The 16,320-nt window shown below is 56.2% G+C and overlaps 1 protein-coding gene across 1 annotated transcript; it reads right to left on the bottom strand.

Moving 5' to 3' along the window:
* Positions 1-821: 821 nt before the first annotated feature.
* Positions 822-11,926, bottom strand: LOC122386077 (transcription initiation factor TFIID subunit 4-like). Its single transcript, XM_043374877.1, has 5 exons — positions 11,643-11,926; positions 9,592-9,812; positions 4,054-5,152; positions 3,634-4,002; positions 822-2,440 (listed from the first exon to the last, which is right to left on the bottom strand). The coding sequence occupies exons 2-5, from the start codon at positions 9,708-9,710 to the stop codon at positions 2,273-2,275; spliced, it is 1,755 nt and encodes a 584-aa protein (XP_043230812.1). The 5' UTR covers positions 9,711-9,812; positions 11,643-11,926; the 3' UTR covers positions 822-2,272.
* Positions 11,927-16,320: the final 4,394 nt, after the last annotated feature.

The following is a 16,320-nucleotide window of genomic DNA, read 5'->3' as shown; positions in this document are numbered from 1 at the left end:
GAAAGCTGCCGGTCATGCTCGTCTCAGAACTCGGACGTGGGCGGAGGAAATGTCCGTATTCTCTGCCAGCCGCAATCACGAGAGTAAGTTGATGTCACACCTCTGGCGGGAAATACTGCCCTCACGCACGATTGATTCGGAGCCGGCAGAGCGACAACCAGAGGAAATCTGTAACCCCTCTTGTGTCCGTAGGTCATGCACATTGAATGGTGGGACCCTGCTCGTGAAAACGGCTCTCCTGACGGGCTGTGACGTTAATCCGACCGGTGACAGAGATGGACGAGGGTTTATGGCCCGGGTGTTTATCACAGCGGTTTGATCTCTGATATTCTGGGTATCAGATGGTAGATGTAACTGATTACGGGCCTCATGGCACGATCTCTGGTGCACGAATCTCGCGCTGGCACGGCGGTGTATTGTGAACACGGCCGGAGTTTGTGTCCGGCTGAAGGTCACCCGTGATTACCACAGCAGGAGGGCCGCGGACAGTCGCCGCACTTTCCTCCGTTTGTGGTTCGGTCGACCGGTCTCCGGGCTCATTGTGATTGGGACGGGTGGTAAGCTGGGTGTCTCCCCCGGTTTTACAGGTGTCTTTCCGTGTCCGAACCGTCCGGGACGACCTTCAGGGGTTTCATCCTGAACGGCGCTGACATCACACGAGTAACGATTTGTTTGTCAGCATGTTACCCGACACGGCAAACAACGTCACGGTCATTATCAACAAACACTTCAGTCAGTTCACAGGAAACATCGATTGTGTGTCGATATTATATTTCACGACACCTCGCACAATGACAGGGAACGGAGATTCACAGTTCAAACAGAAAAGTTGAAAGTCCAAACAAACAAAAGTCCACTTCCAGCATTAAATTGCATCACTTTTGTGGGAAGACAATGTTAAACAGCAAAAATGAGTCTAGCTTTTAATTGCAACGCCACGAGCTGTTGCGGGAAGACAATACTTTGGTGTAACTCGCAGTCAGATTCGCGCCTCCGCATAGCCGAATCACGTCCGGTGCTGACTTTTGAGCGTCTCAATTGGGTCGGTATATAATAATGAACATGGAATGTCTAAATAACAAACGTTGTGCGTCGGCTGAATGCCTTAGTTCACATCATCGACTGGGTACAATGCCCTAACATAAGGTCACATGCATCTGAGAACACGTCACATACACTCACGGTAAAAAGAGCACTGTCATCCGCTGGAGCTTTTGTGGCATGATAGCCATGTAAAATCCAGCCTCTCGAATGTCTCACAGGCTTAGCTGTCTTCATAGCTTCACAAACAAATGTTCAACAATCCCGCTCACCTGTCCGCTCACGGTGTCACCGCCAATCATCCTCTGTTCAATGAACTTAAAGCACACACCCTAACAAATTCTCATAATTACAGACTAAATTGATATGATCTTTTGTGTCTTAATGCCACATTATGATAAGCACCGCCACATCGAAGGCAGATCTCATCCTCCCCTATCACTTTCCTCGCCAAATAGCGGCACTGCACAAAGCACACGGTAAACCTGACCCAATACGCTGAATCCAGATGATGTCACTGGTTCAGACACTCTAGATTGTCCGCTGTTCGTCCTTCCTTTCGTCCGGTCAGACCCGGAACAGGCACCGCTCGGCGGTCTCTTGGTCCGGAAACGACGCGTGATGATCTGTTGGTCCTGCCAGACCCGAAATAGGCACTGCTCGAAGGTCCGTTGGTACGGAGCAGACACCGCTCTGTGGTCCATTGGTCCGGTCAGACCCGGAACAGTCAACAGGCACTGTTCGGTGGTCCATTGGTCCCTTTGGTCCGGTCAGACCCGGAACTCTGTGGTCCGTTGTTCCGGGACGGACTCCGCCCGGTGGTCCGTTGGTGTAATCAAACCCGGAAAAGGCGCCGCTCGGTGGCCCATACACCAATGGTCCGAACAGTTGCCGCTGTGTGGTCCGTTGGTCCGATCAGACCCGGAACAGTCGCCGCTCTGTGGTCCTTTGGTCCGGAACAGGTGCCGCTGCGTTGGTCCGGTCAGACCCGGAACAGTCGCCGCTCGGTGGTCCTTTGGTCCGGAACAGGTGCCGCTGCGTTGGTCCGGTCAGACCCGGAACAGTCGCCGCTCGGTGGTCCTTTGGTCTGGAACAGGTGCCGCTGCGTTGGTCCGGTCAGACCCGGAACAGTCGCCGCTCGGTGGTCCTTTGGTCCGGACAGGCGCCGCTGTGTGGTCCGTTGGTCCGGTCAGACCCGGAACAGCCGCCGCTCGTTAGTTCGTTGGTCCGGTCAGACCCGGAACAGTCGCCGCTCGGTGGTCCACAGCCAGACGGTGAGCACGCCGGCGGCGGCCAGCAGGACCAGCACCAGCACGGCGGTGACGGCCGTGCACAGGTGCCGCGAGCGCAGCTCCGCCTTCCTTCCGAGCTCCACCGAGACGCCCCGCAGCTGCAGTTCCTGGGAGGAAGGGACGTACGGTCAGTGAGACGCACACAGGCTTGGAGCGAACGGTCCAGCCCCCACCGCGCAAGGACACTGACAAACACGTTCCATAGGTTAAAAATAGCTACTTTATCCTCATAGAAGCTTGTTCGAGTCTGCGAACTACCGCCCGCTGGTCGGTGCAGGTCGTTCAAAGTCAATCGGACACGTTGATTGACTTAATTTTACAGTTAGTGACACATTGTGCGGCTGAACAACGAGGAAAGTGACGTTTCAATGGTAGATCGGTGTTAAAAATCAATCATCACCCCGGTCCAGCGCGTTTACAGTCGTTCAACTCCGAGAACATGTGCACTGTGCAGGAAAATGAGATAAATTGCTCAATCGGAAAACGTGTCCTCGCGCTCAACATTGCGACGGGCGATGTCTTTGTTGCTTTACTGAGCCTGGCAGTCATGAATCAGATCAATTTTCGTCCTCATTGCTGATCTTTCCTGGTCGTTTTTCCTAATCCAGGAATGTTAATAACCGAGTGACCGGCGTCCGTCCGTCGCCTTCTGAGGAGAAAGTCTGCCAATCCGGGCTGGATCGGCCCAAACCCCTCCAGCCGGCGGCAAGGTGACGGATTACCGGGCCACTGGCGACGAGGATGGCCCGCCCGGCCCAGACGACGCCCTTTTCCTGCAGCCCTGCTACCGCTTTCCTTATTAGCATATCCAGCAGTGGACAGAACGGCTCCAGACCAGTATGATAAGTGCTGTTTTTGCATGCATTGCCCCAACAAAGAAGCTGCCTGTCACCTTGAGGTGGGCATTTTTAAAACACCTTTGGACATCAACCGCTATGAATTGTGATATTGTTTGAGGTGGCTGTTGAAGTGATGCCACCCTGGTTGCCAAGCGACTTCTTTAAACAAGGACGCTATTGTTTTAACGGATCCTAATCCATTTAAGGGCAGCCATCCAATTTCTACAGTTTGGTTGCCTTCTCCGTGTGCATTGTGATTTACCCATGCCTCCTCTGTAGCTGCTTCGTGCTTCCGACTTTTCTTTTCTTTTAATTTGCCATTGTTTCTCGGAGTGTTTCTTTCAAAACATGCGTATTGCCTGCAGATCGCAGGTACCGGGATCAGGGAAAACCAGTGCGTACGTTCAGGACAGGATAAAGCATGTATGGAGACGGTAACTCAGGAATGTTGATGGTCTAACCTTTTTGCCGCCAGCGCTGTGGCTCAGTCCGGTGAGCCTGCTGAGCATGTTGGACGCGTAGAAGCCCTTGTTGCGGCCCCTGCCGACTGGGCGGCGGGCGGGCGGCCGGTCGGCGTGGCGCCGGGGCCGCGGCCGCGCCGGGCCCGGCTCGTTGTCCACGGTGTCGGCCGAGAAGGTGACGCGCCGCTCGCTGCCGCCCTCGGAGCTGTCCGAGGGCAGCAGGCGGCCGCGGCTGCCGGCGCTCAGCCGGCTGTCCCGCGAGTCGTCCGAGCACGCGTCGGAGGGTGTGCGCCGCACCGAGCGGCTCGGCTGAGAGGAGGCGTCCGAGCCGAGCCGGCCGCCCGCCGCCGACGTGTCTGAGGGCAGCAGCTGGTTCAGGTAGGCCGGCGGCGGCGACTCGGCGCGGGTCGGCGGCCGGGCTAGCGGCGGCGGCGCCACGGCCACCGGCGGAGACACCGGCCACGCGTACAGCTCCTCGGAGAGCGCCCGAGAGAAGGGCCGCGGCGCCGCCAGCTCGGCGTACAGCTGCGACAGCTCGGAGCTGGCTCGCGACGGTGGCGCCGGGAACGGGCCCTCGCCGGCCGCCGAGTTCCGCCACGGCAGCGCGGCCTCCAGGCCTCCCGGACCTCCGGCCGAGCCGGGCACCTCCTGGAAGCGGCGCAGGACCGGCGGCGACTCCTCTCCCGACCACAGCACCTGCAGCAGCGGCTCCAGCGTCCGGTCCCAGTTGAAGCTGCCCGGCGGGGGCGCCAGCGGTGGCAGCGGCGGCGGCGGGGGCGGCAGCATCACGGCAGCATCGACCGCCCCACCGGCCGGGGAGCCCTCCCAGTGGAAGCTCTCTGCCCTCGTGGAGCCGGCTGGCGAGCGGCTGTCGCTGGTGCCATCTCGGACCGAGCCGGCCGGCGTGGTGCGCGGGGTGGTGAGCCGCAGTAGCGACTCGGTGACGATCGAGTCCGGCTGACCGTCCGCCGGCTGCTCAGCCTCCTCGTCCGGAATGGACGGCAACCGTCCGGCCAGCCCGGCCCGGGCCGGCGGAAAGGTGGCCCGCCGGTCCAGCGGGAACCTGCCGACAGCTCCCGGCGGCGGCGCCCGGCGGCCCGGCCAGGTGGGTCCAACGTGATCAGCCACAGTCATGTACCCGGTGACGGAGAGGCGCCGTGGGGGCTCCGGGACCGGCGCGTCGCCCACCGCCGATGGCCACACGGGCCGCGGCAGGGTGGCCGGCCGGCCGGCGGGCGCGCCGGGCCGCAGCGGGCCGCGGTGGACCCGCGGGCCCCTGTGCACCTCCGGCAGCTCTCCGTGCTCGGTGAACCGTCTCAGCGAGGCGGGCGGCGGCGGCTCGAGCGAGTCGGGCGGGCCGCCGGTGTCGTCCGCGGCCGCCTCCAGCTGCAGCGAGCTGTCCGGCGGCGGCTCGTGCCAGTAGGTGCTGCCGTCGGCCGCCGACCGCTGCCAGCCGGTCCTCTCGTCCTCCACCGGCCGCACGCCGCCCGGCCAGCCCTCCTCGAACATGGGGTTCGTCCTGGAACGGTGAGAACAGACTGGTGTGACGCCAGTTCGGGGAGAGGTGACACCACACAGGACGGTCGGCACACGAAATGCGTTCACGGTAATCGGTATACACGTGCATATCATGGTGATCGTATGACAGGGCAATGCGGGTTTCTGCCTCGGGAATTCACACTGTGGGGCATTGTGTTCGCGGAAAGGTTAATTATACAGCACAGCTCTAAGAGCCGTGTAACCTCAGAGCTATTTATACTTTTATGGTTACGAAGTCATCAGAGGTAAAATGAACAAAAGAAAACAACAGATGACGTTAGTTAGGGCTATAACATCATAATTTCACAGTCCGATGAGAATCCCCACAACGTGTTGCGTTGATTTACGACATTTTCGCGTGACTGTCCGCGGCGACGTCCAGGCAGCGACCCTCCCTCCCTCCCCTCCGGTCGCGTCATGGCGGCTGCCAGCCGGTGCGAGCGAGCCCCGACCATTAGCCACGCCAGGCCGAGGAGCTGAACCTGAACGGTTTACTACCACACGTTTCGACACCGGCGACCAAATAAGTAGCCGCGCCAGATCGACCTTTTTTGACGACTGATTGACGCGTTGGTTACACAACGACAAAACACGTCGGTAAAACGGTCCTGGGTCGAATGACGAACGATTCTGAGAAGTCCAACCGGGCCGGATGACTGTGCCGGGGACCGGCCGAACACAACAGAAGCGCCTGAATCATGCCACATTTCCAGTTGGGCCGCAGCCGGCGGCGGTGCGGGGGTGGGTGTGAGTCATTCGCGCGTGTCAGCTGGGGCGGCGGCTGCGTGCGCCGCCGGGATGTCCGCCGGTCGCGGACGGCAGGCGGTAATCACCGTGTGTTTGTGTTCGGAACGGGAGCCGCGCCGGTGCGACAGCCGGCCGAGGGGTCGGCCACCGTCCGCCGCCCGGTCAGCTGAGCGAGAAACCGCCGGCATCCGGCCGGGGCCCGAGCGGCGAGCAGGCAGCACACCTGCCGCCCGGCTGGACCGGTGCGGGGCCCACTCAGAGCCACTCCAAACTCCACTCCACACTCAACTCCACGGTCCGAGCCACTCACTCCACTCCTCGATACGCTCCACTCTACATCTCCGCCCCACTCCACTCCACACCACTTCGCCGGTGGGGAGCGGGATGGCCCAGGATCCAAGAGTCGCGGAGAGGATGACAGGAAGGACTGGAGCGGTGCCCGAAGGCACCGCTAGACCGTCCACGGCTCAGTTTCCCGTAACTCCGCAGTCTAAGTGCAGGGGTCGTCTTACCGTTGCCTTGAACTCCCCAGCTGTTTTACTGGCGTCAATACGGTCTATCGGGAGCTGCTCCCTGTCATCAGTGAGGCTGTGGCTTTCCTCAGTGCTGCGTCTGTCTGACCGCATGGTACTCGGAGACAGAGGAGGGGCGGGCGCAGTCGGCCACAGCGCAGCGCCGCGCGTCCGGTGCCGCCACCGGCCGGAGCCTTTGAAGCGGACAGGTAATGCCGACTGGTTACCGCCGCCGACAATTACCCCGTCCCCGACCGTGGCCAGTGAGAGCGTCAGGGCCACATTCCGTCCACATCTGCGCCTCCCGGGCCGACTGGACGGTAACTATAACGCGGCGACCGTGCCACTCCCAGCCCGTCGAATCGTCTATAGAGCCGTGACGAAAAACTTCACCGGTCGCGACCGGCACGGCCAATTTGCGACCCGTGAAATGACTCCCTTTGGGGTATAAATATCCCGCCGGCGTCTGTGGCGGCCGGTTCGGGACGTGGTCATTAGCACCGCTGTGTCGGGAGGACCGGACGGGGAGGCCCGGACCGAGCGAGCGGGACGGCCCACCGGAGCAGCACCAGTGGAGCGAGCCGGCCGGTGTCACGCTCCACCGGCGAGACGCTCTCCGGCGACAATGACCGGTGACGCCGCCGAGACAAAGACGGCGCGGCCGCGTCGTCTCGTGGGAACGCCGTTTGTACGGACGTGCCGTGCCCGGTCTCGACGTGACGTGCCGTGTCGCAAAGGGTCGGCTGGTTGACTCGGCGACGTTTTAGCTAGGAGCTCATCACTTGAAAGACGACAAGAGTTTATTCCATGACCGTGAATGGCGGCCGTCCGGCCCGGAGATGTGCGACCCCGCACTGACCGATGAGAGGTTCGATCGTGACCTGTGGTCACAGGAACCGGCTCCGAGCCACGGTCCAGCCGTGTGGGAAATCACGACCGATAGGTAAACAGCCGGACGGACGCGGGGCCAATAGTGAACTCCCGACAGCCAGGTGCGGTGCCCGGAACACATGGGAACTGAAAAATGCGGGAGACTAATGGGAATCTTCCCGATGGTTACAGCATGATGCAGCGAAAAGGCGATTTGCATGATCGATGTGATCGTTAAGATATGGAATATGGATGCACCATGTCGGCATCAAACGTCATTCGTGTACCGTTTACCAAAATTAATGTCATGAAGTTAGCTTCGAATAAAGCGGTTTCAAATTTAGAAAACATTCCTTCACATCAGTCATTGAAATGTTAATGAACTATCTGACAGTGTAACGGTTGTAGTCGTATGGCATTCGTAGTCGTTACGGAGCGAGCGAAGCGAGCGAAGTCTTTCCTTAGATTAACGGAAATTTCTGAGTATGAGCGGCCGGCCGGCCGGCCGGCCGGCCGGCCGTGCGGACGCTTTTGCGAGGCTTATATCTCAGCAACCACTTGACCGATTTACACGCGGTAATTTTTGTAGGGTAGCTTCATTCCTTCTACCAAGTATTGGACTATTCCCGATGCATATAGGTGACCCCTTATGCACGTGCCACGTGCAAAACGAAGAGGTGTCAGTTTTGTAATTGTTGCAATATCTCGGTAACTACTTGGCCGATTGCGCTGAAAGTTGGCATGTAGGTAGGCACCCACTAGGCACTGCATATCCATGTGCCAGAATTGGGGTGCTGCTGCACGTGCGCACGTGCAGGGGTCGTTTCCAGATCTCGAGAACGGCTGGACCGATGGCGCTCAAATTTGGTACACGGTTAGGGACCAGTTAGTAGGGTGCCGTGCATAAGTCAGTTGGGACCCATTTTGCACGTGCGCACGTGCAGGGTGCCGCTCCCAGATCTCGAGAACGGCTGGGCCGATTGTGCTCAAATTTGGCACATCGCTAGAAACCGGTCAGTAGGGTGCCGTGCACAAGTCAGTTGGAGGTACCCCCTCGAAATTTCGCACGTGCAAGACTCACCCCCTCGCTCGCTCCGTTAGTCGCCCCAAAAGGCGCTATACTGGTTTATATCGTCTCGATTGTTATCGATAACTTCGGAAGCCACTGACCAGACCGGTTTGAATGATTAAATGATAATATACCCGGACATTGGAACAACAAAGGTCATTGCTCATAGTACCTTGGCTTTGACCAAGTCAGGTAAAAGTTTTGCCGCCTTTATTAAGTAGAATCGCTGATATTCCCAGCGCCACTGATGTATTTTGCCGTCTTAATCATGCAAAAAGCGTTGAAATCGATTAAAATGTAATGCGTCTGTGTGTAAAGCGCATTGTATAACCCCAAACCACAAGCATTAGGTTCGACTGGTTGCTGTCTGTAGACGGTCAGCTCGAACACTGCTGCGGCCGATCCGCCGTTCATGACTCTCGGATTACGCGGGGCCCGTTTCTCAGAGGTCCGTTCATGAGTTCGGCGGTCGGCACGCTGTATAAATCCGACGGGAGTGCCGCCGAACTCGGGTGAAGTCAACTACCGCTCGAGTCGCTCCCACGATGTCCGATCAGACGTGGTCGAACTCCACGGTCGTGACGGCGGCTGTCAGTACAAAGAGCGGAAGTCGGAAGCACCGCCGGACCGACGACTTAGCTGAGTGACCCGTGAGTGCCACGGATAGCGGAGAGGATCCCGGCCGAAATAGGGCACCCTGACCTGCCGTGACCTCCTAGATCGAAACTGGCATCACGCGACTCGATGGACTGATGGATTTTGCCGGTACTTGTTAGAAGGAGCCTCCAGTAAAGGCATAAAGTGGCAACTGCTGTTGAGGAAATTGCAAGGCCGCGGCTGTTTGCATCATGCTATAATATGGCGAAATGTTCCGGGATAAAATAGATATGGGTCCGTGAGACCGATCGGTTTTATGTCAGTTCTAGCTCCCGAGCTTTATCCGGCACCCAGTTTAGGAGGTAGATCGCGAGGCAAGATAACCTAGTTAAAAACGGACCAACACCGCGCAAGGTTGCTTTCTCGTCGAACAAACGGAAGCATTCCGACACGAAAGGTTTATAATACAGTGGAACGGATCATTCAACTGAAGTGGAACAGGCCGTTCGGATAATCGAATGCGAGATCACGCAACACACTGCTTCTCGGGAGCCCTCATCCCGCTTTCTTGTAACCCACAAACAAAAACTATCACGCCCGATAAAATTGCCATTTCGCTCTTACCTTGAGACGGCGTAGACGGTCTGCTGTTTGTCGACAGGCCCTGCGATGACCGCCAGTGGGTCATCGGTCAGAAGGTGCACGCCCGACGGCGAGCGACGCCCTGCCAGCCACGACAGCATCGCGGCGCGCAGATCTCCGTTCCCAGCAGTTGGCTCAGCTCAGCAGCGGCTGCGCGCTGACCATCGCCCGTCCGGTGCGGCGAGCTGATCCGTCGGCGTACCCTGCAAACGAGGCAGAAACCAGTCGGCGGCGTCCAGGAATGTCGTCCCGCTCCGTCCGACCGCGCTGTCGCCGCGGCCGTTAGGGCGGCGGCGGCGGCTTGGTGTCGCGCTGGGAACAGTTTACCGGAGGAAGTGGAGGCGTCCTCCGGGTCACCTTCCTCCGCGGACGACCGACGTCATCACTCCGTCATGACCAGGACCATGGGAACACGACAATTACCGCCGCGGAGTTCCCACGAGGTATATGAAGTGCAGATTAAAGACCCCGACCCGGAGTGATGGGTTTGCTAAACGACGGTGACGCGAGAGGTTCATCTAAGGTCACGCGCGCGGACAGGCTCTGTATTATTCCATTTTGTAACGAAAATGGGAGATGGCATGCATTAGTCACACGTCAGCCCCAATTTCAGAAAATTCGACGGAATCTCAACATTCCATTGCATGTCGTGTTTGTTTGATCAAATAAAGCCTGAACGTGACGTCGATGCTTGACCACAGGCATTTCCACTCCGAGGCGCCATCCACGAAGAGGTGACGTGACCGGTTACCGATGAAGGTCACACCAGCATCAATGATGGAACTAGTCCTGACGACACCGAGGAAAACATGGATCCAGTGACGCGGACGACGCCGGGGAACCATGGACGGCGGGTGGGGCGTGACTCAGTGCTGTCCCGTCGGCGGGTCTCTCACACGGCACCCGCTGGCCCTATTCGCACAGGGCCGGTCTCACAGTAAAGCCCCGCGCCGGACGGACGTGATCGCACGGCACTGCGACAAAACACGCCACCGAACTGGCCGGAATTCCAGCCCACTGACTCAGCCGTCGGCAGGCAAGGCCGCCCAGCTCTCCAATCGGCTCTCATCTCAACTGGGGCCGGTTCGTGGAAATCAAAACACACGGACCTCAGTCGTGATCGCTATCGGTACGATCAGCACGGAGTACACATGGCCCCGTAAAAATGGCGACAGATTAGGGTGATGTGATGAAACCGCATGTGAAACGGACACACTAGCACTGCTCTCCAGCCGGAGTCGCGCTCTTTACCGTACCCGTCGAGACGGACACAGCTATCGTGATAGGGATTATCTTTGTCCCGCACGTCTTTTATTAGTGTCATCCAAAAAGCCGCATGTAAGGACACGACAGGATACGAACTGGGGTAAAATGTAAAATGGCCCCGGCGGTGCCAGCCCAACGATTGTTTTTGCCGAGCCAACGCCCGTCTCCCGCGCCCATTGATTTATCGATTTGGTCCAGCATTTGGTCCGACACGACAAATTCGAGTTTCACAAATACACCTGGAAGTTGATAGAAACACGGTGCTTACCGATTGAAACGTTTCTGGTGAGATGCAATAATGTATTTAAGTGTGAATTCATTCGCGATCGTCATTAGAGGTCTCCGTGGCTTATGACATCCGTGACGTGTGTAAACGGGCTCTTTGAAATTTTAATTGGGAACTCCAAACCGCCGAGGGAACAAAGCAACCGTTGGAAAGCGACTCCGCCAGACTGAGATAATGTATGCAAACTAACTTCGCGTAATTGATGAATCGTTGATCGATAGGTGATAGCAAACAATTATGCCTACCCAGCGCTTCCAAGGCAGGCTCCAAAGTTCAACTAAATGAGCAAATCTATAACTGACGAATGGTCATCAATCATGCTCTCTACCGCGGACAGATCGGCACCGGTGTGAATGATAACACTGTTTTTAACCCTAAACTCAATTCCCCTCCCATCCCTCAGGCTCACATCAAAGCACCGATGCCCCGCCGGAGCCGGTGGGGCGTGGCGCCGGCGCCGTCCCCGGCACGGGCCACTGACCTGTGCTGGTGCTCCGTGCTCCTCCCCGACAACCGTCCGGTGCTCACCACCCTGCGCGTCGGTCCGCAGCGGCCGACTGACTGCGTCGCGCCGCGCACCTGCCCAGCGCCGCCGAGCGTCACGGTGCTCGAGCGCCCTCCTGGACGCCGGTCACGTGATCCAGCCGGTCTGCCCGTCCGTCAACCCGTCGTCGGTCACGTGACCGACCGGCTGGCCAGCGGAAGAGGGCTCGACTGGCGGGGGTGAACGGACGCCGCTCCGACGCACGCTCTACCGACGCGAGGGAGCTGTCGACGCGACACGACGGCGATGGTTAGATACGGCGATACGATCTGCGGCTCTGTGTGGCCATCTGGATCTGATGCTGTGCAGACCGCGTAACACGGAGGTGTGAGACTGAGCAACTGAGCGACACCACTGCCTCTGCGCTGGTCGTGCTACCGGAAACGCGGTTCTCACGCGATAATGACGGCTTGCAAATTAACGAGTGGCGAGCATCTTCCGGTAGTGATTAGAAATCGCTTATGATGGCGGGTCTTGCAATCAGAGTTTGGCTTTAGATATTTTGCAATGTGTGCTGATTGCTGCAGCCTGCATGCACAGGCGATTTATTTTACCTATCCACTACGTCTACATAGTCTGATTAGTCATTTACGCCCCATTAGGTACCTACCTATATTTATTGTCTAAATGAACGTATGATATACCTAATTTCATTTTTTAATGTCGAAAAAGAATATTGTCATTCTAGCATTCCTGAGTCAATGTTTGTCCCAATGGATAAGCTCATGCTCGTTATAGTCGGGACAATAATCCGGTAACGTTTAGGCATAGTGTCAGGTGACCTACGTGGCGGGGATTTGGTCTGGATCACAATTCACAACGTGAAGAAGGCTGCCTAGATACCGTGATTGGTCAGGATACCTACTAGAACGAGAAGACGGCGACACTGATGCCGTTTAGACAGGCATGTACCTACCATTCGAGTTGCACCGACGCACCGTTCGATTTGCCGCGTGCGACTTTTATACCGTTTCAATTACGACCGTCTCAACTGACCTCGCCCCGGCGGGCGCCAGTTGATGCGGGCGCCGGAAATTTATTGGTAGGGCTCAATGATTAGCGTTAGGATACTGATGTCATCATTACCATGCAACACCTAGCATTATTTAAAATGTTGAATGGAATGTACCTATTCGTAGAGCTCAGGCCCTGGCTGCTACGAAATAGGTTAGTATTTGCCTGGCCTTTATAAATGACACCATTCAGGCAGTTGCTAATTGATAGGAGAAGGAACATTGAATTGACCTTACAAGGTAACCGAGCCATAGGTATACATATACCTAAGGTTAGGTACCACATTCGAAACGGCTGATAACAATTCGAAACCTCAAACCACATTTCGAAACGGTTGTTGGAAACGCTACATCGGCACCAAGGCCCTATATACCATCGGCACTATCTTGCATCGGCAAGCGACTGGTTGCCCTTTTCCTTATGATCGACCTTACCTACCAGTCGCTGAGTCATAAGGCTGCAATCTTTTGGAGCACTGAGGTCATCGGAGGTACCGAAGGTGTTCCGCCGCTACTGAATTCGGCATAGCAGTTTCTTAAACGTGGGCTGAGTGCCGTGCAACGCTCGACTTCCCAATCTCAGTTCTCACCTGGGTCACCTTAACCCTCGCCCGCACATGGGGGGGGGGGGTGGTTGCCACCCCCCCCCCCCAGGTAGTCTTTCTGCTCTGCACTCAACATTTTTAGAGCTAGAAGGCTGATTTTTCGTATAGCTGCTCCTCTATCCTTTCTTGATGTCCACTGAAAATTTCAATTTTCTGTGGTTTTTGGTTTCGGAGATATGACCTTGTTTTTCAGGTCATGTCATGACCCAAATGGCCAATTCTCAACATCTTGCGTTGGCTATGGGCCTTGTGAGCTTTTAACACCTTGATTTCGGCCTTTTATGCCAATCCTACCTCCCACCTATCATGAAACATGTTGTTCGACGATGCACAGAGGTCAAGGTCAGGGTCAAGGTCAACCTAGGTCATCTAAGATAATTGCGTTTTAGGCAAGCTGAATTTACTTTTTTTTGAAATTTTTTGACTACATTTTTGGTAAAAGCTTCTCAGATCATGATTTTATGTAATATGGACACATAAACAATCGGTGCACACATCAGTATACACACAGACACACACAGACATACAAACACATATTATTGACCTTGACCTAACTTGACCTGAGATGACCTCAGCAGCAAAAACCTGGTCGGGTAGTGTGACAAAGAGGTTCTAGCTGGCTTGGCACCAGAAAACGGCATCGTCATCGGTATATGACAAGCAGCGCGCTTGATATCCAACGGTGACCTAAAACAGCAACATTTTTTAGTTTGACCTGACCTGGAAGGTCAATGACTGACCTGAGAAGGTAAAACTGGGTGTCATTGGATTCGTCTCTTCCCAAAGAATCTTTTTGGTCTTTACCGCTAAGCTCTATCTCCAACAGGAACGAAATGGCGCGGGGGGTGGCAACCACCCCCCCCCCCCATGTGCGTTCTAGGATGGGAAAATGGCATGTGCGGGCGAGGGTTAAGGCTTAGGTCTATTTTTTAAAACGATAACACGCTTTTGTATGATTAATAGAGTGGTGGCAAATACCTTTCGATTGGTCCAGTGGGTCCAGTGTTTCCTGATGTAGGATGACTACCAAGGATCAAGGCCCTAAAACAAGAGACCGGTTTACATAGGGTTTGTTGCAAGCTTATATCTCCGTCCGTGATGTTGCAAAAGATGCCAATGGTGCTTAACAATTTACAAAATGATCCCCTCTAAATATTTGAAGACCACTGCATCGAAATTATCGCCAAATTAACGACCTAGAGCCTCGTCAAATATGCTATGTAAACCGGGTTATTGCCAAGGATGACTACTTGTTGGACGACGGTGAAAACAGGGCGCCTGGGGCGATTTAATCAAGGTTCGTGAAATTTACACGTGACGTTTGGCATGTAGAAGGCCCATGGAGGGGGAGAAGCTCCAAATGTCACGTGACTAATATGCCCTCCGGCGCCCTGTTTTCACCGGCGTCCTACTTGTTTGGCAGTGGAATAATGTACACGTCTATCAATTCAGCAGCAACGAATATCAGCCTCACAGCAGCATATTTCGGGGTCTTTCGATTTGGCTGAAAATCGGTATACAGGGCCTCCTCGATGCGCTGATTCCGAAAATGTACCTCTTTGGGGTGGTATTTTGCACCGTTAACGAGTTAACGGCCATTTAACATTTTAACGGGAAACGGCGGTGTGGCGTATTGTAATTTGTAGTGTTCTGAGACGTGCTGTCATCTAACGGCAGAAAAGCGAACTCGTGGTTGACGGCAAGTGAGGGCGCGGCAGCCGGAGGGTTGTAGCATAACCGGTTGTAGAGTTAGACACCCGAGCTAGGGTTGGTCAGTGCTGTAGAAGGTCTGACATTACTGAATACATATCCTCGTCTTGCGTTATCTGATATCTTAAGAACGTTACATGGTGTCAGAAGTTAACGTAACACAAAGGTGCCGACAATGCTGTCGAATCTTCGCCCACCGGCAGAGCTCGAGATTTCATCACCGCAATTAGCGACAAGATGGCGGACCTGGCGGCGTGAATGGGAGAATTACGCTGTGGCTGTCGAACTCGCTGGCAAGCCCCAGGCCGTCCAAGTGGCCGTTTTTCTCAACTGTGCTGGTGGCGAAGCACAAGAAGTCGCCTCTCATTTCTCTGGATGGTCTGCAGAACAAGGGTTGGATGAGCTAGTGTCACGCTTCGAGGCGTTCTGTGTGCCCCGCCAGAATGTTGTCCGTGAACGGTACAATTTCTACACTCGCGGTCAGAAGCCACTGCCAGACGAGTCGGTCAGCCAATATCTATCGGCCCTTCGATCTCTGGCAGCAACGTGTGCTTTCCCAGACGGGGACAACATGCTGCGAGATAGACTGTGCATCGGCCTCCGTGACCAGAAAATACAAGCAGCGCTGCTGAAGCGAGCTGATTTGACCCTTCAGATGGCAATCGACATAGCGCTATCCGAAGAAGCCGCCAATCGTGATCTCAAGGTGTTCGGAACTGAGTCCCACAGTGAGCAAACAGACAACTTGGCCGCCGTCTCTGGACACAACCGGTCCCAACCGACCCGCAAGTGCAAGTTCTGCGGCCGTGATCACCCAATGGTTCGGTCTCGCTGCCCTGCATGGGGCAAAGCCTGCCTCGCCTGCGGGCAGGCCAACCATTTCGCATGCAGTACTATCTGCGGCTCCCGGCGTCCCCCGCCCGGCTCTGGCGGGCGCGGACCAGTTCGCCAGCCAGCGGCCCGGCCGCCGTCTCTCGCCGCCACCGTGGGCGCCGCCGGCGCCGCCGCCGCCGGCCGCGATCAGCTGACTGCGACTCCGCCAGCCGGCCAGCGCCGCGACCCGCCTCCCGGCGCGTCAGGTGCACATGAGCACTGGGACGTTTTGTCGACAGCGGGCCATTCCGGTGAGACACCCACAAAAGCACACAAAACTTTGACCGCCTCGGGAAAATCGGTAACGTTTTTGATAGATTCCGGCTCCGAGTGTGACGTGTTGACATGGACAGACTACGTGCGTATCACTGACGATCCACAGGGCGCATGTTTGAGACCGTGCCATACCGTTCT

The sequence above is a fragment of the Amphibalanus amphitrite genome, unplaced genomic scaffold (assembly GCF_019059575.1).
Source record: "Amphibalanus amphitrite isolate SeventyFive unplaced genomic scaffold, NRLGWU_Aamphi_draft 000239F_arrow, whole genome shotgun sequence".
NCBI lineage: Eukaryota > Metazoa > Arthropoda > Thecostraca > Balanomorpha > Balanidae > Amphibalanus > Amphibalanus amphitrite.
Note: the sequence above shows the minus strand (reverse complement) of the source record. Positions and strands in the feature narration are given on the sequence as shown.

Bases quoted from the DNA above. Each gene is read 5' to 3' on its own strand.
- LOC122386077 (XM_043374877.1), bottom strand. From the start codon at position 9,710: ATGCTGTCGTGGCTGGCAGGGCGTCGCTCGCCGTCGGGCGTGCACCTT. The intron at 5,153-9,591 runs GTAAGAGCGAAA...TCACCGTTCCAG, and splicing joins ACCGTCTACGCCGTCTCAAG to GACGAACCCCATGTTCGAGG. The intron at 4,003-4,053 runs GCCCGGCCGCCG...TACCTGAACCAG, and splicing joins CCGTGGCGCCGCCGCCGCTA to CTGCTGCCCTCAGACACGTC.